This window comes from Aptenodytes patagonicus, chromosome 16, assembly GCF_965638725.1.
Source record: "Aptenodytes patagonicus chromosome 16, bAptPat1.pri.cur, whole genome shotgun sequence".
In the NCBI taxonomy this organism is placed as follows: domain Eukaryota; kingdom Metazoa; phylum Chordata; class Aves; order Sphenisciformes; family Spheniscidae; genus Aptenodytes; species Aptenodytes patagonicus.
This window is the reverse complement of record NC_134964.1, coordinates 10,069,174-10,091,249: the sequence shown is the minus strand read 5'-3', so window position 1 is coordinate 10,091,249 and position 22,076 is coordinate 10,069,174. Positions and strand designations below refer to the sequence as shown.

The 22,076-nt window shown below is 40.7% G+C and overlaps 1 protein-coding gene across 2 annotated transcripts; it reads right to left on the bottom strand.

Moving 5' to 3' along the window:
- Positions 1-658: 658 nt before the first annotated feature.
- NARF (nuclear prelamin A recognition factor) lies at positions 659-21,178 on the bottom strand. Of its 2 annotated transcripts, XM_076354078.1 has the most exons (12): positions 21,147-21,178; positions 20,274-20,362; positions 19,562-19,642; positions 18,397-18,540; positions 16,625-16,757; positions 15,195-15,329; positions 10,095-10,213; positions 9,301-9,430; positions 8,524-8,596; positions 5,740-5,877; positions 4,968-5,125; positions 659-4,382 (listed from the first exon to the last, which is right to left on the bottom strand). In XM_076354078.1, the coding sequence occupies exons 2-12, from the start codon at positions 20,298-20,300 to the stop codon at positions 4,141-4,143; spliced, it is 1,380 nt and encodes a 459-aa protein (XP_076210193.1). In that variant the 5' UTR covers positions 20,301-20,362; positions 21,147-21,178; the 3' UTR covers positions 659-4,140. The 2 variants fall into 2 exon arrangements, with proteins under 2 accessions (XP_076210193.1, XP_076210192.1); XM_076354077.1 differs by lacking the exon at positions 21,147-21,178 and having other exon boundaries at positions 20,274-20,436.
- Positions 21,179-22,076: the final 898 nt, after the last annotated feature.

Below are 22,076 nucleotides of genomic sequence, written 5' to 3'. Positions count from 1 at the left end.
GATCCTCCTCCTCTTCTGGCCAGGTAACCACTCCTTACTGCCCCTTGGGGGGAAAAAAAAAAAATGCAGACCACCTTCAGGTCTAGTTATTATTCTTGTGGAAGTTAGGCTCCTAACTGTTCATGGGAATTTATGGAAACACTTGCGAAACTCGTTAAAGAAATTAAAAAAAAAAAAAATTATCTCCCTCTTCTGCGTGGGGGCTAATTTTCATCCTTTCCCCAACTGCATGTATATCAGGCTACACACAAGCAAGCATCTTCACTGTTCCTTGTGCACCAGTGTTTTAAATAACTGAGCAAACTTCAGCATAACTAGTCAACCCCCATAGACCGGCTTCATCCAGCAACATCATTCTTCCCAAGTAAGAGAGCTTTAAAGCCGCTAGATGCTTGTCTGCCTTGCAATGATTCAATGCATTATTTTACAACTCTAGAGAGCAAATTACCATTTCCTACTGCTATCCAGCAACTTTCTCCTTCCATTTATCAGTTTGATGTGTACCTGTAATCCAGAATACTCATAAATAGCCAATACAGTATTACTGTTACAGACTTACTAAGTATACATGCTAAATTCACCAGACAAGCACGTATGTTAAAATGAAGTGTACTTAAAAGAGTTAAGCTTTTATATGGAATGAGACAGAATCAGTACATAATTCAGTATCAAGATTTATTTAGGACAATTCATGGTCATGCTCCATTTGAATACAAAGCACCAAAATTTAGGTAACTGAACATTATCCAAATATAATCCAGTTGAGACTGCTGCACACAGATATATCCATTATTCTAAGTGTTAGCATAGCCCATGTCTGTCCATGTTCATTAACTATGGTGGACAAACACAAGGTGCTGCGGCTGAGGCAAACTTACTGGAAAAGGCATAGCAAAAGTACTTCACAATGCGTACCCCTTGTTGTAGCAGTCTCAAAGTACTATAACCCAAGGTATCAAGTGCTTGACATGCTCAAGTCAGTAATACCCCAAGACAATTTCCAAATTAACTTAGCATTTCCAGTTACCTTCCCACAATCCCTCCAATTTAGTATTTTCTAAAAATCATCTAGAGACAAGATTGTCTCAGCACAACATTCAACTGAGAAGTAAAGCACTATGGCTGTGACCACACTAGGAACTTTTCCTATTGCCGAAAAGGCAGTAGCAATGAAAAATATTAGTTGCCAAATCATATCAGGGAACTAAATAATGTTGTAGTTTCAGAAAGTGTGGCTAGAAACACATATTGTCAACAATGACAGACTTCCCAACTGTAGATTTAAAAGCCAGAATCAAATCTTAGGCAAGTATTTCACTATGTATGAAGTTGCAACAAGGTTTTCTGATGTACATTAAAATTTCAGTGAAAGAAGGTGGAGGGGGAAAGACACATTACAGTTAAAAGAAAAAAACTTTTCTTTTAAACTGGTACTTCAAAGAAAAGGGCTTTAAAAACTTAAAATCAGTTTTACTCCAAAAAGTCTTATAAAACAAAAGCTGACAAAAAATAGACAAGTAATCAGTCACTGTAAGTCACTAGTTATAATACATACATTCCACCTAGTCACTAAAGGCTGCCCAGTTAGATGCCTTCCTCATCTTTAAAAAGAATGCTGTGGCAGACAAATAATCTACTAGATTTTTACATTGCTACTATCTCAATAGGTTAAAACACTCCAGTAGATGGAAGAAATGGTGGAATCAACTGAAAAAAAAGTTTATTTTATGCACTGAGCCACCAATTTCCATCTTAGTGGGAGCATAGCACAGGGTATTGTAGACAGATTTATTTCTCCTACTGGCCCATTCCTAGAATCTCCCACCAGAATGGGGAGGGAGGCTCTTCAGTGCAAGAGGCAAGCATAATGGCAAAAGAGAACCTGTACAGCAGTGCCACCTACACAAGATGAGTATTTTTCAAGGCAGCTCTTGTGTAATTTAGTGAAAATTTCATCAGAAAAAAACCCAACTTTTTCGTACCATTTCATCCAGTATACACACATAAAAAAAATAAGCATACTATACAAAGAACTGAAGCAATATAATTTAAACATGCCATCAAGCTATAAACCATATATACATAGAAACATATGCCTATACAAACAGAACAAGACCACTTTATTACAAGATAACTCTGTTGAAGTTTTTGGAGGAAATCATGACAGATAAAGAAAATCAGACCAAACAAACTGGATGTTGCTTCTAAAAGTAATCTGTTCAGAAATTTCATGCAACACCACCACCTTTCTTTAGCAGATGTTTATTAAAGTTTCAGCTATACATAGGTCTTCCCACCATTTCTGGACTCCCTTCCTGTACAGAGGTAGATTTCTGTAGATGTTCTGATATTGCACCACGTAAGTATAATGTTTTTATTACAACAAGGAACAACTTACAAAGGCTAAATTTATGGGTATAATCTCATTGTGTGCATTCAGGTAGCACACTAATCAAATTCATTTGCACTTGAAAGAAAACACCCCTCCAAGTGAAATGTTTTGTTATTTAGCTGGAGGCCCAATTGAAAGCTGCAATTCTATTAACAGCTTCACATTAAGAGAACTCTCTCTTGTCATCAGGGTAACATACTTCAGTCTGTCCCTCTCCTTTTGAGCCTCTGTTGTTTAGTCAATGCAAGGTATTGCAGTGACTTCACTGATGCCTTTATCCCATCCATCCACTGTGTTCAAGTTGAATGTGGATTTCAAATACACACAGGTTTTTGCAGTATTAGAGCTTACTCATACAAGCGGTTGTAATATTAAGAAATTTACAAGAAGATTCATTCAAACTGCCTGAAATGATTAAAAAAGCCCATCCACACTTTCAGACTGGAAAAGGAAAGCTGAAACTTTGCTAGCTTCAAACGGCCATTAATCGTGAACAAATTTGATGCTACTAGGAAAATCTGAAGCTTGGCAGTAGTTTCGTGGGTTTTTTTGGTCCATCACATTCTTGAATAACCCTCTGACACCTCATGAAGTTGCAGAAAAGCTTGCACACAAATACCACTTTAAGATGTCTGTTAAATGAAACCTCTACAGCATACTTAAAAAAAATAAGTGCACCAAATTCACGATGCCAGTGTATAGTAAGTTTGATGAGCTCACAAGCATTGCTAAGTATTTTTTTCAGAGGCACTCCATGAAGCTATTTTTACAGAAGTCTGTCAACATGGAGAAAAATGAAAGAACAATCTAGTATTCTGTGTACCGAAACATGAGAGAATAAAAGTGCTGTAAAAGTGCTGGCTCAGCAAATCTAGCAAAGTTGTAGTATGCATGTGCCCACGTGACAGTGCATATGCATGTTTCACTCTCATAAAGAAGCCAAAGTAAGCAGCACTGCTTTTCCTAGCTGCAAGTTTCTAAGAAAACTTACAAGGAAAGAAAAAAGGTGGTTTTTTGTACCAACCAACCTATTTGGAACTATTTTTAATGAAGGATTGCATTATAACCATTTAGCATTAGTTTCCCAAGTTCAGTTTATATGAAGCATCCTGTTCCTTACAAAATATTACATCGGTAAGGAACGGTGACTAGTTTGGAACTGAATAGTTTTTGTTAAAATAGGGATAGAAGGCATACATAAATTCATTACACTTCTCCATATACACACCTGTCCCTGCAAAGGGGTTTTTTGTTAACAAGGCAAGTAAATCCCAAGTTACTTCACAACAGCTACAACAATATTGAAATTCACGATGACTGTTTTCCCATGATGGAAAGGGATTGCATACCTAGGAGGAGGAGTAAAATAATCTCGCCTTCTTGGGGGAGCCCATTTTGTGAAGTGAAGGGAACCCTTCACTTCAGGGAGTAACTTCATCAGGAATTACATTCCCTGCCCTGGCAGAAAGTGCTTATGTACCTTGCAAGATCACGTTTTTGAATAAAGAAATCCATTATATGCAGGAGATTACACACAGTAAAAGTTAAATGACAATGGCAGGAACCAGGGCTTTCGGAGACGTCTCTTTCTGTTTTTATAAAGCAATGGTTCTTCACGAATAATAATCCACAATTAGGAAGCGTCTCATTCATACACTCGGCTAGTGCATAGCATCTGCGGTTGCATAGAATGTTTCCAGTGCTGAATCTGTAACTAACCTAAGCAAATCTTTTGCAAGTTTGATTTATTACCATTTGATATCCAAATTGCTTGCTGTTTGATTTACTGCACTGTATTTGGTGTGCAAAGTTTCCTGGACCTTCTTAGAGTCCATGCCTTCCAGCCAGTCCTGGTACATCTTTTGTACGTGCATGTTGGTTTCTGGAAGTCTAACAGGTATTGCAGCATACACTTCTTCCATCTGGTTAAGCAGTGCTTTATCTGGTTTTCCATCTTCAGTTTGTGCCTGACCTTTTCCATTTAGGCACCCTTAGGAAAAAAAAAGAAAAGAAAAAAGCTGCAAGGGTGATGGAGATTTGATATGAAGAGAAAGTTTATGTTAACTTGGAATTTTTTATACTTGTCTAAAGAAAAAATGTTGTCTCTTTACATGAACTACACCCCAATGCTGTTAGAATTTGCATTTACTTAAAGTGACTCCAATATCAACATCATCTTAATGTAAATGAGGTTTCCATATCAACAATCTTTCTCTGCCTTCTCCATGGTTTTATGACCTTAATTACGTTCCTTGTCTTTTCTTGCCCTTGACAACCACCATTTCAGAGTATTTCCTCTGTGGTTTGAAATAATCATAAGAGCCATGCTGTCACTTATTTATAGGTCAGAAGAGAGCAAATAACATTGTGGTTAATTTTAGAAAACCCAATCAATTTCTGAGCCAACCCTGCACATGTAATTGGTGTTCTGGACTGTTCATTAAATAGTAAGCATTTTAGATTATTAAGAAGAGAATTAAGAGGGAATGAAATTAAATGCCTGCCTGTAAGACAACTTTCCTTTGAGATTCAAGATATGAGTGCGGAATGACTGTGGGTCCACAACTATTCTTACCTCCTGGGCAGGCAAGGACTTCTACAAAATGGTATAAAAACTTTCCTTTTTTCAACTTCAGAACCATATTTTGGATATTTCTAAAGCCATAAGCTGCTGCAAAACGCAGCACTGTCTCACCATCCTTTTCAAGGGTAACTTCTTGAAAGTCTTTGTTCCTGTAAAGATACACAGAGAACATTTTAAACCCCTGCGTTACCAAAGGGATGATCCAACTGTGTCAGTTTGTATTCAGATGCCCTAAAGAGAACAGAACAAGCGTAACGGTGAGATTAAGGTGAACTCTTCCAGTTTCTAAACTGAGTTAAGCAGAAGTTGATGTTGAATTTTCAGGATAGAATTATACTTAATTTTTAAGGGCAAGTAAGTTATTAATAAAATTAAAGCTTGCAGGAGCTATTTTACAGCAACAAATTTACAGGTTTATAATGTGTAACTGCCTATCAGCGAAAGAACCAGGTTAGCAATAACTGCATTAGGGTTCACTGTAGCACCAACTAAACCGGGGAGGTTTAGAGTGGACACTGGGAAGCATTTCTTTACCGAGAAAGTGGTTGCACACTGGGACAGGCTTCCTAGAGAGGTGGCCGATGCCCCAAGCCTGTCAGTCTTTAAGAGGCATTTGGACAATGCCCTTAAGGTGCTCTAACTTTTGGTCAGCCCTGAAGTGGTCAGGCAGTTGGACTAGATGACTGTTGTAGGTCCCTTCCAACTGAAAAAACTCTATTCTAACTAGTCCATCCTACATTACAAGGACACAAAACTAACTTACTTTAATGCTTTGTAGGTGATTTCCTTGACATCCATGCCAAAAAGCTCCTTTGCAGCATGTTTAAAAATGTGCTCCAGGTAACCATCGGATCTCTTCCCATCATGCCTTACTACATCTCCCTCCTTTATTTCATCAAACCTTAGGAAACAACAGAAAGAAAGATCAACTCCAAAATTTCATTCCTTCACTTCAGTAAAGTAGTATGTTTTTCCCCTTCTCTGTCTCCCCCACCAGAAAGAGTTCTATAGCAGTGAGTGAGAACATATTAACGTTTTTATTTATTACAGCTTAAAAAACATTAAACTATTCAGGACAGCAGTAAGATGATGGGAAAAAAAAAAATAAATGTAAAAGCATGCAGGGCTTTCCATGTTCAGAAACCTCAAGCAACAGTAATTTATAAGAATGCACATTCAGCACAGCCTAAAGACTTGGTTAACAGCTGTTCACTGCTCAGGAGACTTTTTTTTGGAAAAAATAAATCCATCATTTTTAGCCCGTGAGAATATAAAAGTACTTCAGAAGTTACAAGCCTTTGCTCACAAACAACTCTCCTGCTCCAGGAGCTGTCTGTCACAGTCTGTAACACTGTGCCACTAAAATAACATCAAATCAGTACAGTTGCAACCAGGCTAGAACACTGTACCTTTAAGATAAGTGCTACACTATAGTTCAGGAAAGAAAGTAAGTGAGATCATATCCAAGGGGCATAGCATTCACCTGGAGGTTCACCTCTCCCTCAGTTAAAAACAGCACTGATGAGCACAAGTGGCTGTAGTGTAAACTGTACTGGGATGCGTGCTGGTGATCGCCAAAGACTGCAGCTCTACAGGCTCATGTTCCTTTCTGGCAAAGGAGAAATTGATAGGGGTGTGTGGTAATGCTAGTTTCAGGAAGAGATATTCGTCTTCAGATTAGCAAATGGACAGATTATGTCCTTTGCTCTTACATGTAAAGCCTCCCTAAATACAGTCTTATTACCTTCTTCCTAGAACATCCAGACATGACCTTTCCTGGCCTGTACTGCTAGCTCTTGCCTGAGCAGCAGTCTGAGCACAGCACTCAACCACAAAACTAAAGTGAAAATCACCACAGCAAACACCTTACTAACAAAAAATGCTGAAGTTGTAATAATGACAGAGAAATATTTTAATCACTAAAGAGCTGAAGTTTACAAATTTAGTATGTAAACTCCTCTATGTAAAATCCCCTCTATGCCATGCCATTGCATCTACTTAAGAACTACTGCAACTTTTGTGGTTTTTTAATAACCTTGGGTGATTTTGTTTCATCATATGCCTCCTAATTTTAGCCAATTGCTCTTTGTTAGCATTCTCTAGTTACAAAAGTGAGTTGAGAACTCAAACACAAGTTACTTTGTTCATACTACTTTTTTAATACCAAGCACTTTACCACAAATTGCTGCTGTGCTAGGACTTCTTTTAAGAGGAGGAGCTCAAGTTATATAAATTTCTCTGCAAAATATACTTTTAAAACCCCATAAGAGCAAAAATTTATGTCATCAGGTCTCACAGCTTGAACCAATATTATCAAATTAGTCGTTTTAAAAGTTAACATTATTTTCCAACATAAATTGATCCAATAAAACATATATTCTGAATAAGAGCTTGTTCTTTCATTGGACAGGCTGATTTAGAAAGAAATTACCATCTCTATGTGATTACGTCTGTGAGAACTTTATGTAATTCTCATTCTGTGTAGCAATCTCTGGTAGAAGTAATCATAGAAGCTACACTACAAACACAGCTCTAAAAACGTTACCATTGTACCACTTAAATTTCTCCAGTCTAAGCAAGGTCCAAGCAGGATACTAACTGAAAGTGAAAAGGATTTTTAAAAATTTCCAGAGCTTTCTATTTTGTGCAAGAATGCATGTTTATTGCTCCACTACCACCACTTTGGAAAGATACCAAGTAACATCTGTCACACTTGAACAAAGATCAGTGAGCAGTGAGACCAGAAAACAACACGCATGCTGCTTTCTGAGCCAGTCATACAGTAAGTAAAAAAAAAATCTCTTCAACGCTTTGTGTGATTTTCATCTAAAGCATGTTTCAATTTATCTAATCTTGAAAAAACTAACTGCTGTCTTCAGTATAAAAATTAATTACCATTTCCTGAAAGGGTACTACTTCTATCAATTCTACACGAACATATTAGGGAAGTGGAAATTTACTGTCAAGATGCTGCTCTGAATGAGAGGGAGGCACAGAACAGATGGTCAACCCCATGACTGCATCCCAGCATCTTTCTGAGAGGCCAGATAGTTGGAGGAGGGCAGATGAGACTGCTCAGCTTTATACAACCTCGAGCACAGGAGAGCTCTGAATGGGGTCAGCACACTGAGACAGTCACACTTACTAGCAAGTCGTGAACTTGATACAGTCAAATCCAATATTACTGCATTAAAATATAAATAAGGAGCTACACAAATCTTCAAAAATCATAAATTTTAAAGGAGTCACTCGATAGGGGTCATTACCTCAAATTATCTGCTTTGTATTTAGACAGTATGTACAGTTTTATATTATCTGTTTCGTATTACTTTTATATATAGCAATGTACATCTAAGAGAATACTTTGGGGGTTTTGGCCACTATATAAAGGATGAGGCTTCAGTATACTCAGGCTTTGATGCAGGCTTTTTTCTTTAAAAAGAAAAAAAACATTCTTTTAAGAAGTTTTACATTTATGTTGAATATGCTCAAAGGTGTTGTCATTTGTCACCAAAATCAGGAAGCAATGCACAACAAAACTACTTACAAACTATCTACAGCTACTTCAGTCACATCTTTCATAGACACATTTTTCTGTTCCATTATTTGGACAATTTCACCTGTAGGAAAACATATGACATTTTACTTTCAACACAAAGCAAAATGCACATGCTGTGCCTCTGTTTAAGAGATCAATATTCCAACACCTGTATGTGCTTACAGTTACATTCTCCAATTCTTACTAGAGTCAGTTCCCTCCAGTAACTGAGAAGCCTGACACTTCCAGCCCTGAAGAAAAGGGCCTTCAGCTTGCTCCAAACTTTGCATAATGCTATCCTTAGCCTTTCTGTTAGGTAAAGTTTGGAAGACGTTTCTGCACTGCAGGGGAAAACGGAGGATACATAGTTTGGACATTAAGCCTAAATGCAAGAGCCACATCAAAAAGCCAGTGGTGCCATGCATTTGGAATGTTATGAATAATCCCAGTGAAGATTAAATAATGACCACAGACAAGTGAGACAATTATTTTAAATATGGATTTGCATAACTCTTACCTTTCTCAAGAGGCTGACAAAAACAAATACCTGAATCTTGTTTTCAGATGAATACCAACTTAGAAGGAAAGTATTTTTCGCTTTGCCTTCCCTCTACAATACCTATACTACCAGTAGCACAAAAACATGTACTTCTTTTTAAAGCAGAAAAAAAGCCAATCTTACAACTAAAGCAGACTTGAAAAAAAGCGAAGTCTGGCATAAAGGCTATTCTAACAATGGTGATTCACTTATATCTTTATAAATAGTAAGTTTAAAGAAGATTTAACCTGATGTCAGAACACAATCAACTTCTTGCGAATTATACAAGGCAGTGTAGAAATCTTCCCGCAAGGCTTCCAGTTTTTTGTCATAACAAGGTGCCACAATTACATGGAAAATTTTATCAGGGGACAAGTTCTGTGGAACATAGAAGAGAGTACATGTGAACTCCATGAAGAGCAAAAGACAGCTTGAAGGATGACAAGGACAAAAATAGCATCATAAACTCTATGCAGGTAATACTAGTAATCAATCCCAAGCAATTAAGTTTAAAGACTGCCGCACACAGATGAAGTGATTTGCCAGAAGTCACAAAGCATCAGCAACAAACATCCAAAGTCCGTCTTCTGGCTGAAACTTTTACTTATTCCTTCAGACCACATTTTCTGCAGCTTTTGATTGCCTTAGGAAGCGAATGCAAGTCAAGACTTCAGAATTCTGTTTTCTAGCTGTCATTCACTCACAGCAAGTCCATCAGTATTTCTCTATCTATATGGAGATAGCAATACTATATCCATATATATTATATCCATAAATATCTAGATCCATGTTGCACTGGCAGCGCAAGGATTGCTGCCAGCTCATATTGCACCTCATGAAATGAGGTTCTTTGTACACTCTTCTTATCATGGGCACCTGTATAGCAGCAGAGCACCATTTATTCTTCAAGTAAAGGACAAACAATTCAGGAAGATGCTTTATCACTTTAATACTGAAATATAGATCTTAAGTGTTATTATAAAACCCACTAGCCCATCTTTTCAGAAGAGTATAATGGTAAAAATAAATCAGAATTACTTACCTGCTGCCTGGCAAAGTAACCCTTCACCAGGGAGCCCATGATCTGCTGCGGAGACTTTGCAGTGCAAATGCGAGAGGTCACAAGATTGGTAAGTACCCTTTCAGCATACCGGATCCAGCCTACGACAGATAATCACAGTTAGATGGTGAAGTGGCACATAAGCATGGCAAAGTGGCAGCAGTTATAGAACAGCTCTTAAAAATGAAGACACCTCCACAGTAGGTAGGACATTTCTATGTAGGCTGGAAGCCCCACCTTGGGAACTGTAGGAAACCTCAAGACTCTGTTAATAATGCTTTACAGTTGGCTATCAATAATTCACTGTGTCATTAATTCTAGACCTAGAAGCCACTGTGAACTTCATGACCTATTACACCCTTTCTAATGCATAGATGTAATGAAGCAGAAAGAACAGGAGCCCAGCTAACAAAGAGTAAGTTGACTTTCTAGACCTCAGCCCTTGGCTCACCAGATACTACACAAATGTACTCTGTTCAGCTGCTTAACTGCAACCTTCTGTTTCCTGAGATTTAATATCCATGCACCCAGCTTGCCTCCTCTAGAACAGAAAAGTCACATGAAAGCATTATCACAAGATGCACATGGATTAAGCCTGGAAAAAAATGGCTTCTTTTACTATTGTTAGAGTAGCCACACCTTCTTTAGAAACATCCACGCACTCAACCACACACACAGTAATCAACTGAAATCTCTCTGTATTCAACATTCTGTCTTAGTTACTCAAGAGTCCCCCTCCCTTTCACCAGACTCCTTCAGCATTTCAGCTACGACAGGCTATGTATATCCACACCACCCCCAATACTCAGAGCACTCCTATTATTCCCCACCTTCCAGAACAGACAGAACTGACAAGTGAGCAGATTAAGCTATTTAGAGTGTGCAATTCTTTCTTAGGCACTGTAACTCTTACTGAAAACAACAGCCCAGAATCTTTCACGGCAAGGATTCAGAACTTTGCTTCACCTACATGACTGAGAAGCAGATACCTAAATTGTGCAGAAGCGTTAGGCCCAGCCTTCTAGAGAAATGGTGCTAAGAAATAGCGAAAAATATCACACAAGTCTTATCTTCGAACAGGTTAGTGTTTACATAAAAGAGAAAAATTGCTGTGAAGTACATGCTGCCCAGGAAAGGTAAAACCTGTGAGTTAATTCTTAAGCTTGAAATTAACACATATGTATAAAGACCTGGTAATATTTAAGTCAGAACACTACCACAAAGGCCCACAACAGCACAAAACTGGAATCCCAGTGGTGTTCAGATGGTTTGTCTCTCTATGGCAGAGAAGTGGTTTTCCCAGCGTAGTAAAATTTTACTGATGAAAATGAGAAAATTTAAGTATTAGGCAAACATGAGGATCCTCCAGCTGTTTAAATATTCCCAATTCTTGTTAAAGTATAGACTTCCAAGATTAACAGATACTGCTCTCCACGGAAAATCTCAAAGATATATATAATCTTCAACAAGCATTCATTTCTGTTGTAGAAAAAGCTAGGGACTATAGATTTACATGTCAGGACTGTGCTGAATTGCTAGACTGAACAGGAAGTTTGCTTAATGTCCAACTTCAACTGGGACTTTAAGCCCAAGATGTTACCTGCAACAAAGGACTTAATTTCTTGGTGCTTGGTACAAAAGCCATATTAGCATACTCTGCGTGATATGTATATCCTATTTCTTAAATGGCTTTAGTCTCAAGTGCTGTCAAAATAGAACAAAAACTGCTTCAAACAAAGTAAGGACAGTTTTTAAAAACATTCTGCCTTGTACTTTAGCAGTGTTTCTGGAAGGTCCTTCCCTTATACTGCAAGTATGATTCCCACTAACCACAGCACTCCTGCTATGAGGCTAGTTTTTAGAATTGGAATGTTTTTGATATTGTAGTCATGAACTATAAGGAAATTTCACTAAATCCCAAAAGACTTCTGGCAGGTATTGCCCAAAGCAATTTCTTAAATTGTTTCTTTCCTTGCAGTAGATGGAACAAGTGCCTAGTAGCTCCAGCTCCATAATGACCATTAGTCACTGTTTAATTATACAAGCAGCCTTGCTGAATGAGCAACACGAGGCATTTATCTGCACTTCACACATGCACTAGCAGTTTCTGCCTACTCATCAACAGGGCTGAATTCCAGAGCCACAGTTACAGGAAGCCTAAGATATACATTGATATAAGAACTGGGTATCTGTACCCATACAGTCCTATACCCTTCACAAATTCATTCAGATTCTCGGCCATTTGTTGGCTTGTGTTAGCACCAAAGAACAACAAGAAACCCCTACAAATCACTGTATAAATTCTTGCAGATGTACTTCAGAACACGTTATTTTTAGAGGTTTATCATGAGTAGATCAAAGATGCATGCTATAAATATCTATGCATCAGTATAAAGTGCAGAAAAACTAAGGAAAGTATCGCTACTGTAAAACCCCATTCCCGTAAAAGGAAATTAGTTTAGTTGACTGGGACAAAAGCATCTGAATCCTCAACAGTTATGCTCTTCCTACTTATGCAGTAAGCCTGCCCTGTTAACCTGTTCTAGGAGTTCAGAGAGGTTGGCAATGCATTAAAAATGCTGTCTGGTTCCCAGAGCAAGTGCTTCATATTGCTTATCAGTTTGGTAAATTAAGGAAGAAAACTGATTACTTCTGAGGTATTACATATGCTGTCAGTAGTTACACTGTTGTACTTTCAACAGGAAACAAAACCCCACAAAATTAGCTCACTTTCTTTTAAGAGAGCAGCAGGAAGAGGTAAGAAAAATTAAGACAGAAACAATAAAATGCCCTTTTATCAGGTTCTGGGACTATAGAGGCTATGTTCTTTTGTTCATGGTAGATTTTATACCACAGACCACTCCTGAAGAGGGTGTTACTTCTGTGGAAAGTTACACCCAAAGATAAATAAAAGTAAAGCAGTTATACCTGAGTTCACATTGACCTTATATCTACAGAGCTATATAAAAAAAACATTTTGTGATAAACACGCACAGTAAACAACATTTCTGGGACAAATTTACGTAAGCTGGGGGTAGAGAGAGGAAGGAGAATGAGGAACAGAAAATGCACCCAGACAATTAAAGTCAGGAAACACAGTGAACAACCTTACTTTAAAGATGACTGATCATGATTTTTTTTTCCCCTGTAATTGCTGTCAGTGGGAATGAAATACCATATGCTTTCAGAATGGGTTTACAGTGATATTTCAGTTCAGTTTTCCAGAAATGGAAAGCACTCATGCTTCTGCTAACATCTATACCACAGGACATAGCTAACACCATAACTAGCACTGAAAACAGAAACAATCTTTTGTAGAACAGACAAGGACAAGAAAAGTGCTCCATTAACTATTTTAAAATATTTCCAACGAGAGCAGCAGATAATCTGAGCTCTGTTTCTACATGAAGAAAATAAAAATTATCCCAGAAGTAGTTCTAAAGGAAATCCTCAGGTTTTGAGTTTTAAATAAACCACATACAACAAGACAAAGCTAAGTAATAGGGGGGTGTTTCAACTTCACAGGTTTTACATAAAAAAAAGCAACATATAGTGTGTCTGCTCCTGAAGATAGGAGGTAACACTAAGATAACAGTAACAGAAAAAAAAAAAAAAAAAAGAGAGACTTTTCCTCTTAATACATATATGTAGTTCCTAAAGCATAACCCAGATACTTCCACTACAGAATACACAGAACAAACAAAAGTACAAGTGTAATTCAAATAGCAGCATTTAAACTTTAAATCAACGACAACAGCAGATTCTGGGAATCACCAAATGCAACTCTAACTCACTCTCTTGTCACTGTAACATTTCTTTAAAGAATGCAATCCACTTAAGTTATTTCAAAGCTAGAGAGATATAGTTTTGTATTTTTATTAGCCTTTTGAAAAGCAACACCATGAACTTTAGGGTGGAGTTGGGGGGGGGGGGTAGGCGAAGAAGTTACTTTTACCTCCTTTTTGATACTTCTTTTTTAGCAATGTGACTTAAACTGAAATGACGGTGTGCTAACAAATGGAAAAAACAATGACTGAATGTTTTACATCTTTTCAGTTGTGATAAGTGCAGGTTCTGTTCACAACAGAACAAGTTCTCAGGTGCAAAATTCTCAGAAGCGAGACATTTAGTGAGTCAAGTCTGTGACATTTCAAGTGGGAATTATTTTGCGTTAGACATAACCATCTCACAGTCATTAAGAGTAATGTCACTTGCTACTTTCCCCTAGGCTTAAGTGGCAAGTTCCAAACCTTAAATCAGTTAGCAAAGTTCCTTGAAGATTCTTTTCAATAAGGAAACACCGTGTTAAACTTTGTGGTCGGGACACACAAGCAGCAGCCATTAATTCCTCAATTCCAGTTCTGATTAATTTCTCTTAAGGTCTTAACACAAAGCACTAAAAACCTCAGCGCTTCTGTACCTCAGTTTCATTATCCAGAGATTCCTATGTAATATATGCTTCTTTTATAGAAGTGATGGGAAATACAACTGACTAATAAATAACACATATAAACACTAGCACAGGAAATCAGTAGTTCAGGTTCTTTGTATTATGAGAGGCTGTGGACTACAGCAAGGTGGGTTGGGGTTTTTTTGGGGGGGTTTTTTGGTGAAGAGCAACAACAGAATTTACACTCCTCACCTTTTACAGAGCTCCAACAGAAGACAACTGTAAGACACAGATAAGGAATTTATTGCAATCTTTGTATCTGACTGTAAGGCCCTACACTGAATTAGCACATGCCTTACCCCGTATGATCACACCCATCCTTCATCTGCATGGTTCACATTTATGGCTGTGGTACCTCACCTACATATGGGAAAGCTGATGACACTTGTTGGAAACAAATTTTGCTCTCCCAACAGCCCGTGAAAAACAGGCCCACCTAGCAATGCACTGAAATGCACTAAGGATGATCAGCACTACTGGTAATAAGTACTGTGTGCAATATTTGGTGTCTCTCAACAGCAAAGCCAAAACACTCCAAGTTACGTAAGGCTCCCAAATGAAACCACCCTTTCCTTAGTAGTTCTAATGAGACTAGGCTGAAGTGCAGGAAGGTTGGAGAAATCAGTTCTCACCAGGGCAAGCAGAGGCAAACATTGGTAAGGCATGCTCCTCCTGGTTCCTCCGTTGATACCGCTGCACAAATTCCCTCTGGCTCTCCAGGATACTGAAATCAGCAGCTATAGTGGTGTCAAATACATAATGCACTCCTATGAAAGAAACAGTAAGGAAAAGTGAATTACTAGAATGTTTTCCATCTCACAGGCTTCTTTCCAAGTTCCAGGTCTACAGAAAATCTTGGGAGGATCAACGGGTATATTCTTTCCCCTCTCTAAATTTTCACAAATAGTAGAGTCAAAAATAAAAACTGTACATTGAAAAGCTCTCTTCTCTATCATGAATTTAAAAGGACCACCAACTTGCTAATGTTGACTAGCAACTCTTCAAATAGTTGTCTGCTTCCTTATGAGAAGCTTGCCATTCAGCATATATTTGCTTTTTGTTTAATTGAATCGGATTTCGTGACTCCTGGGCTATATGTAATGACTCTTGATTCTTTTCAAGACATGCTGAAGTCACATATCATTATCCACAAAAAAATATATCCAGCTAAGAGGCATATCTTCCATTGCTGAAGTTGTCTGCAAAGGTTCACAAGCATATCACCAAGATAGCAGAGACCTTCTGTCTGCTTATTTAGCAAGGTACTCCCTATATGCCTACGTAATATTGAGCATGTCCCTGCAGCAAGTGAGGCATAGATAATTAATGCATTCTAAGAAAACTGGGGCCCACCAGAACTTAGCATTCCTTTTAGATGAAGGAAATATACTGGGTACAGAGATGCATAAAAACGATGAAAAATGAATATATATATATATATATATATATGGGAGGAAACAGTTTATAGGCTTATTACTGTCCTTTTTCTTGTACTCCCCTCAAGTACATTAAAAAACCCCAAACCTATAGGCAAAGCGGGTTTTTGTTTTTTAAATAAAACTTTGTAAATATAATATAAAGAGTAAAGGAAATATAGCTTTAACATAAAGTAGGCAAATACAACAGTTCTTGCATGTAATTTCAAATTACAGAATAAAACAGAATTGAGAATCTTCTAGAGATAAGTGTCAAAAGGACTGGAAGGCATTTAGGATAATAATTCCCTCCTCCCTCAAGTTACCAAATAAGGGGAAATCTTATTGAAGCTCATGACAAAATCCTCCCTGATTTCTTGGTAGTGAAGGTTTCAAAGACAGCTCTATAATGTCCTTCTACTCTGTGACCTTTACTATCAACAGGGTAATGCCTCCAATCCATTTCTGAAACTGGCACATGTCATACTGGTGCATTGTCATTAATATCACAGAGTGCATATTTCAAACTGCAAACTAGATTGTGCAATGGCACTTTATGACTGCGTAACAAACAATCCTGCTGAGGAAGCAAAAACCTGAAATAATCTCCGCTTTCTGCTCTACCATCATAACAAAACCAAACTTACCAAGACTTTTGAGGAAACCACAGAGTCTCTTGGCTGCATCATTCACAGAGAGATTGAATTTAGCAGCAAAATAAGGCAATGACTGAGGGCATATAGACACTGCCAACACTTTGTGTTTTGAGGTATCACATTTCTGGTAAACAAAACAAAAACAAAGGAAACAAGGTATGTAATTACAACAGAGTAAGGCTCCCTACTTTCCCTCCCTGGAGTTATTCCTCAGTGTCCTATGCTTCAGTGGGCCATATCATTATAACCCCTATGAAACAACTATCAAGTTTCCTGAGGGCAGGACAGGATGTTCCTCTGATCCTGCCAGTGGTCATCTATAATTGTCTGTAGATGTTTCTTTTATATAACTCAGGGAAATCCATGCCTCCTAGTAGGACAATTCTGTGGTTGGTTTCCTAATGGCGTAAGAAAAGTTAAGAGACATTCAGCACCTATGACATTCTAGCAATACGAAACATTCCAGCAAATATGAAAAAAGTTGTATGTTTAAACATTAATAAATAGATAAACTAATGTTCAGGAGCATGGGCATTTGAAGTTACAAATCCAACCCGACAAATTACAGATCTCATCCTTTTTTAAGGCTCCTGTGTCACTATCACTGAAGTTGTTGAGGGAAACTGGCAAGATAGGACCCTCAACAAACCAGTGCTTGTAGGCACTGAAGAACCCTTTGAAAATACCTAAGGTGGTGTGCAATTGTAAAGCTCTGATGACTGCGACATTTATTTGAAGATGAATCTTGTGTTTTAGTTGGGACCTTTTCCATACCAGTGGAACCCCTGGAAGACAAACCAGGACTATGCCACAGACAAGTCTCACCCTGAAAAGGTTAGAGACCATAGTTTGCACTTAGACACCCTAAATGCTGTATAATGACCCTTCAAGTAGAGCTCATGACTGCCTGGAAAGCATCTCCCTTCCTCACTGTCCTCTTTTGGACACCTGAGCTTCTGATCAAGGTACCTGCCTGTCTCCCTGTTGTAGCCTTCAGGCTCTCTTAATAGGACCCATGTGACCCAAAGGTTTTTTTCCTCCTTCTCTTTTTCTCATGTACAACAACATCATACTGTATGGAGAGTTAAACTAGTTCTAAGAAAGCTGAATCACTTATGACACTCATGTACAAGATTAAGAGAAAGCATCAATTCTGGTAGCTTTTGCATACCAAGAAAGGACACAGAAGTCTGGAGCAGAACTAGAATAATTAATTCAGTATCAAGATCTAAAGATCTGAGCACCATACATGGCAACTAGGGTCCAGGAAATCCAGACCTCAGCAGAAAATAAGACAGCAAAAGAATGCTTTTATAAGTTCTGCTAAGAATTCGGACAAAAAATTCTGTTCCAAATATAATCAGCTCAAATATATATTAAAAACAATTCTATTTTCAAAAACTTGCACCAGAAACACCCAGAACAGTCCTAGTAACGAAGACGTGCGTATTTATAAACACTGAACCACAGACTAATTTGTTATTACAGTAATGAGGTAGTTACGTTTTCCAAAAATTTTACTTCTGCAGGTGCAGTAACTTTCCTCTAGCATTTAGGTGAAGTGCTGTGATCTTCCATCTCTAGCACAAAATCATTTTAAGTACTTTCATGTTCATCTTGCCTGAAGTTTTCACTTCCTCTTTGGACAAAGTATATCCTGATAAATCTTCACATTATCTGCCTTGGGAAACCAAGCTGCTTAGTCATTCTGTAATTTCCTCCTCCTCACAGAAAACAGTCTGTTATTGTTTGTGTCACTTTACCTTATTAAGGTTAAGAATACGAAAGAGCTCCTTCTGATTCTGTTGGAAAACTCTGGCTCCTTCTTCTGATGTCATACAGTTGTCACAAGCTAGGCAGTCGCTAAGGAGTATTTTAGCATCAGCCAATGTATGAAACTCATTTTTCTGGGTGGGGAAAAAAAAAGTAAACAAGTATTTAATAATGATTGACCGATTTTCAGGACCTTTGCAACAATCCAGCTGAAGAACAAACATGGTCTCACTGTTTTGTTTAAAACAAGACAATCCATGACACCCGTACAACATCCAAGATTATTTAGAAGTAATCAAAATAATTTGTTCTATCCTTCTTCATGGGTCTGCTCCTATTATTACTATGAGTGAAACTGCAAAATGTTTAAGCATAAAGATAGATCTCAATTTAGCCCTGTAGTCCATGTTCTAGCAACTTGATTTGCATTGCATTTCAGAGCTGACAGTCCCCATCAACTTACCAAGCAACCGAGAAGACTTTTACTTGAACTATTAAACCCCTTTAAAAGCCAGATGCCTCTCTAACAGCAAGATGGCTTTGGCTTTTTACCACAGGTAAAACAAACAGAACACAGTCCTACAATTGCATTGAACATATACGTAAGACCAAGGGTTTCATGCTTCTGGCTACAATACTGTTGGCAGCTCACCTGTGGGAAGAAGGAATACTTGGATAGAACTGCAACATAACCAGACTACTTGCAAAAAAAATAAACAAAAATCCCTCAATTAAGAAGCCATTCCCAAGGAAACAGTTATGTGTTTGAAGAACAGTATGTGATCGATAAGTTTGTCTGATGTAAAAGATAAGAAGACATTTTGTACACTTGTACTGTCAAAACTCATCTCCTTACAAGCTCTGCCTCTGTTTTGAAGACTTGATGTAAGATCTTTGACACTTAAAAAAATTTTTTTTAGAACTTCAATTTCTGTTTTGTGTTTGCATAGTAAGGATTTTTTTATCTCATCTTTTTTAAAGATTCTTGATTCTCATGTTATGAGATGTCTAGAAGTGCTCATAATTGCTTACAACTGCTTGTTGATTAGTGTTGTATTTAGTACTTGAAAGTTCTCTACTTATAACCTCCTTTAGGGTACACAACAAAAACAAGAATACAAAAGAGTATATTACAATTCTTAGAAGGAACATTACCTCTTCAAAACCATCATTTGAACTCAATGCATCAACAGACGTACTCTGCGTATCATCGTTTTTCTGTTTTTTACTGCATTCCTGAAAGAAAATACATGTATTACACAAATACATTCACCGTTCAAGAAGAATGTCTTTGCTGAACTGTTTGTATCATTAAGAACTAATCTAGTTCTTTTACAGTTTTTTTGGCAGTGTTACATCTACACCTTTACACACAAAGCCTTGTTTTCAAAGTGCATTTGCTACGGTGAAAATAATTCCTCAGAAATTCACTTGCTTCCTCAGTTTTACAGTTCTGAGCGGTTTTTTTTTAATCCCGAAGGGAGGATTAAACCGAGCACGGGAGAAGCTGTGTGTACACGTCGCGATCGCGGCGCTACGTGACGGCTGCGAGCACGGCCGACAGCCGCGACCCGACGATAACGCCGCTCCGTGCTTTTCCGGGAGCTGCCGCCCTCCGTGCGCTATCGCCGCCCGTCCGCGGGTGAGGAAAGGGGCTGCGCTTCAAGTGTCGGAGAGGCCGGTGACCTTGGAGCCGGCAGCCAAACGCCGCTCCGCCTCACGGGGCAAACCGGTACGCCACGGCCTCGCCGGCTGGGGGGGGCGACGGGGGGGGGCGACATCCACCGGCTGCCTGCCCCCTGAGGCGACGTCCCCCGGCCGAGGGGCGCAGGCAGGGCCCAGTCAGCCGCGCCGCCACTGCACTCACCTTTTTGGTGCAGTTCTCGCACTTCATTTGCGATCCCGCCGGCGCACCCCGGCCCTGGCGCGGCTGCCGAGCGGTCCTCGCCGCCGGGGCTGCAGGACAGGAGCAGAGCGGGGCAGGCAGATGAGCCCCCCACGCACAAGCAGCGGCCGCCGACTAACCCGCCCGCTCTCCTTCCTTCCCTCCCGTCGCCCTTTGTTGCCGTGCCCGCCTCCTGCCCCTCTTATCGCCCCCGCCGGGCCGTCCCCGCAGCCATGCCGCCCCGCCGCCGAGGCGGGCCGCCCGCAGCCAATACGGCCCCCGGGGCGGGGGCGGCCCCGCCGCGCCCCCGCCGCGCCCCTCACGTGCTCCGCAATTTACTAGGCTGTAATTAACTAACGAACGCCGCCGTCCCTTCCCGGCGGGCCCCTACCGCCGCCCGTCCCTCCCCGCTGCCCCAGCCCGTTACGTGGTGCGAGGAGGCATCGAGCGCTTCCCGCAGCGCTCTTGGAAGAGACGCGGGGTGAAAACCGCTCGACAACAGAAACTGGGCCCCCGCGGGGAAAGGTCCCCGCGGAAAGCGCGGAGGCTGCTTCGCAGCGCGGCCCTATTTCCGCAAGCAGAGCGGGGCTCCCCGGCCCACAGCGCGGGCAGCTCTGCCGCCGCACACCACCCCCCCTCTCCCCCCTCCACGCCGCCGCCTCGGCTCTTCACAGCCCCCCCCCGCCTTCAGCGCGGCCCCCTCCCCGCCGACAGAAGAGCGGGCGGGCGGCCACGAGCTGCGGCTCATCAGCTTCACGGGGTGGGGGGGGAGGAACCAACCAACAACCCAAAACCCAAAAAACCCCAAAGCAGCACAAAAAGGGGGGTGGAAGGACGAAGAACCAGGCACCGTACCTCGCCGCCGCGGTGAGTTGCGTTCCCGGCAGGCGGAGGCGGGCAGCGCGGGCCGCCGGGCGAGCCGCCGAGGCTGGCCGCAGAGGCAGGCGGGGCAGGCGGCGCCTCACCCACCGCCTTGTCGCCGGCAGGTTCCCGGCTGGGCCCGCCGCCTCCCCGCCCCCCCGCGCGGCGGGGCTCATTGTGGACCTGAGCGCCGTCACGTAGCCGCCGCCGCCAGCGCGCCGCCGCGGGGCGGGCACGGAGGGACCCCACGGCGCGCCCGCCCTGCGCGTTCGCGTCCCCACCCCAACCGGGGCCCCGCCGGGCCGTTAAATCTGACGCGGGTAGGAAAACGGGGAGCGAGCGCCCGGGACCTGCCCGGCACCTGCCCTCCGCGCCCGGGAGCGGCAGGCGGCCTCGGGGCCGAGCGGTGGGGACTGGCGAAGGCGCCCCGGCATCTCCCCCCCGGGCTGCCGGGCGTCAGCAGCTGTACAGCCGGGGGGGGGTGCACGGCGGGCGGCCTCCGAGCTTTGCCTCTCCTCTCAGGATATCGAATAACGCCGTCGACGGCATTTCGGTGCAGCTTTTCCCAAGGGTTCGCTGCTTCTCTTGAGCTTCTTTGCATATTTATTAAAACATACTCTGCAGTTTTATCATACAAAGCTTCCCCCGGCCCCCATTTTTGTTTTCTCTCAGTCCCTTTTAAATGAAGTAACACTATGGAAGTTACTAGATACAACATCATTATCATTTTATTTAACCAATATGCTATGATCTCCCATTTCTGTAAAAAACTGCAAGTATCCGTGATCCCGTTCCCAGGCAGGTATCACAAATCCTTATGTATAGCATTATTAAACATACATATCAGCCTTCCACAACCTCACAGGCCCCAAAGTATCCATTAAGATGCTTATCATTTGTCAGAGTGGTTGTCTTTCTAAACCT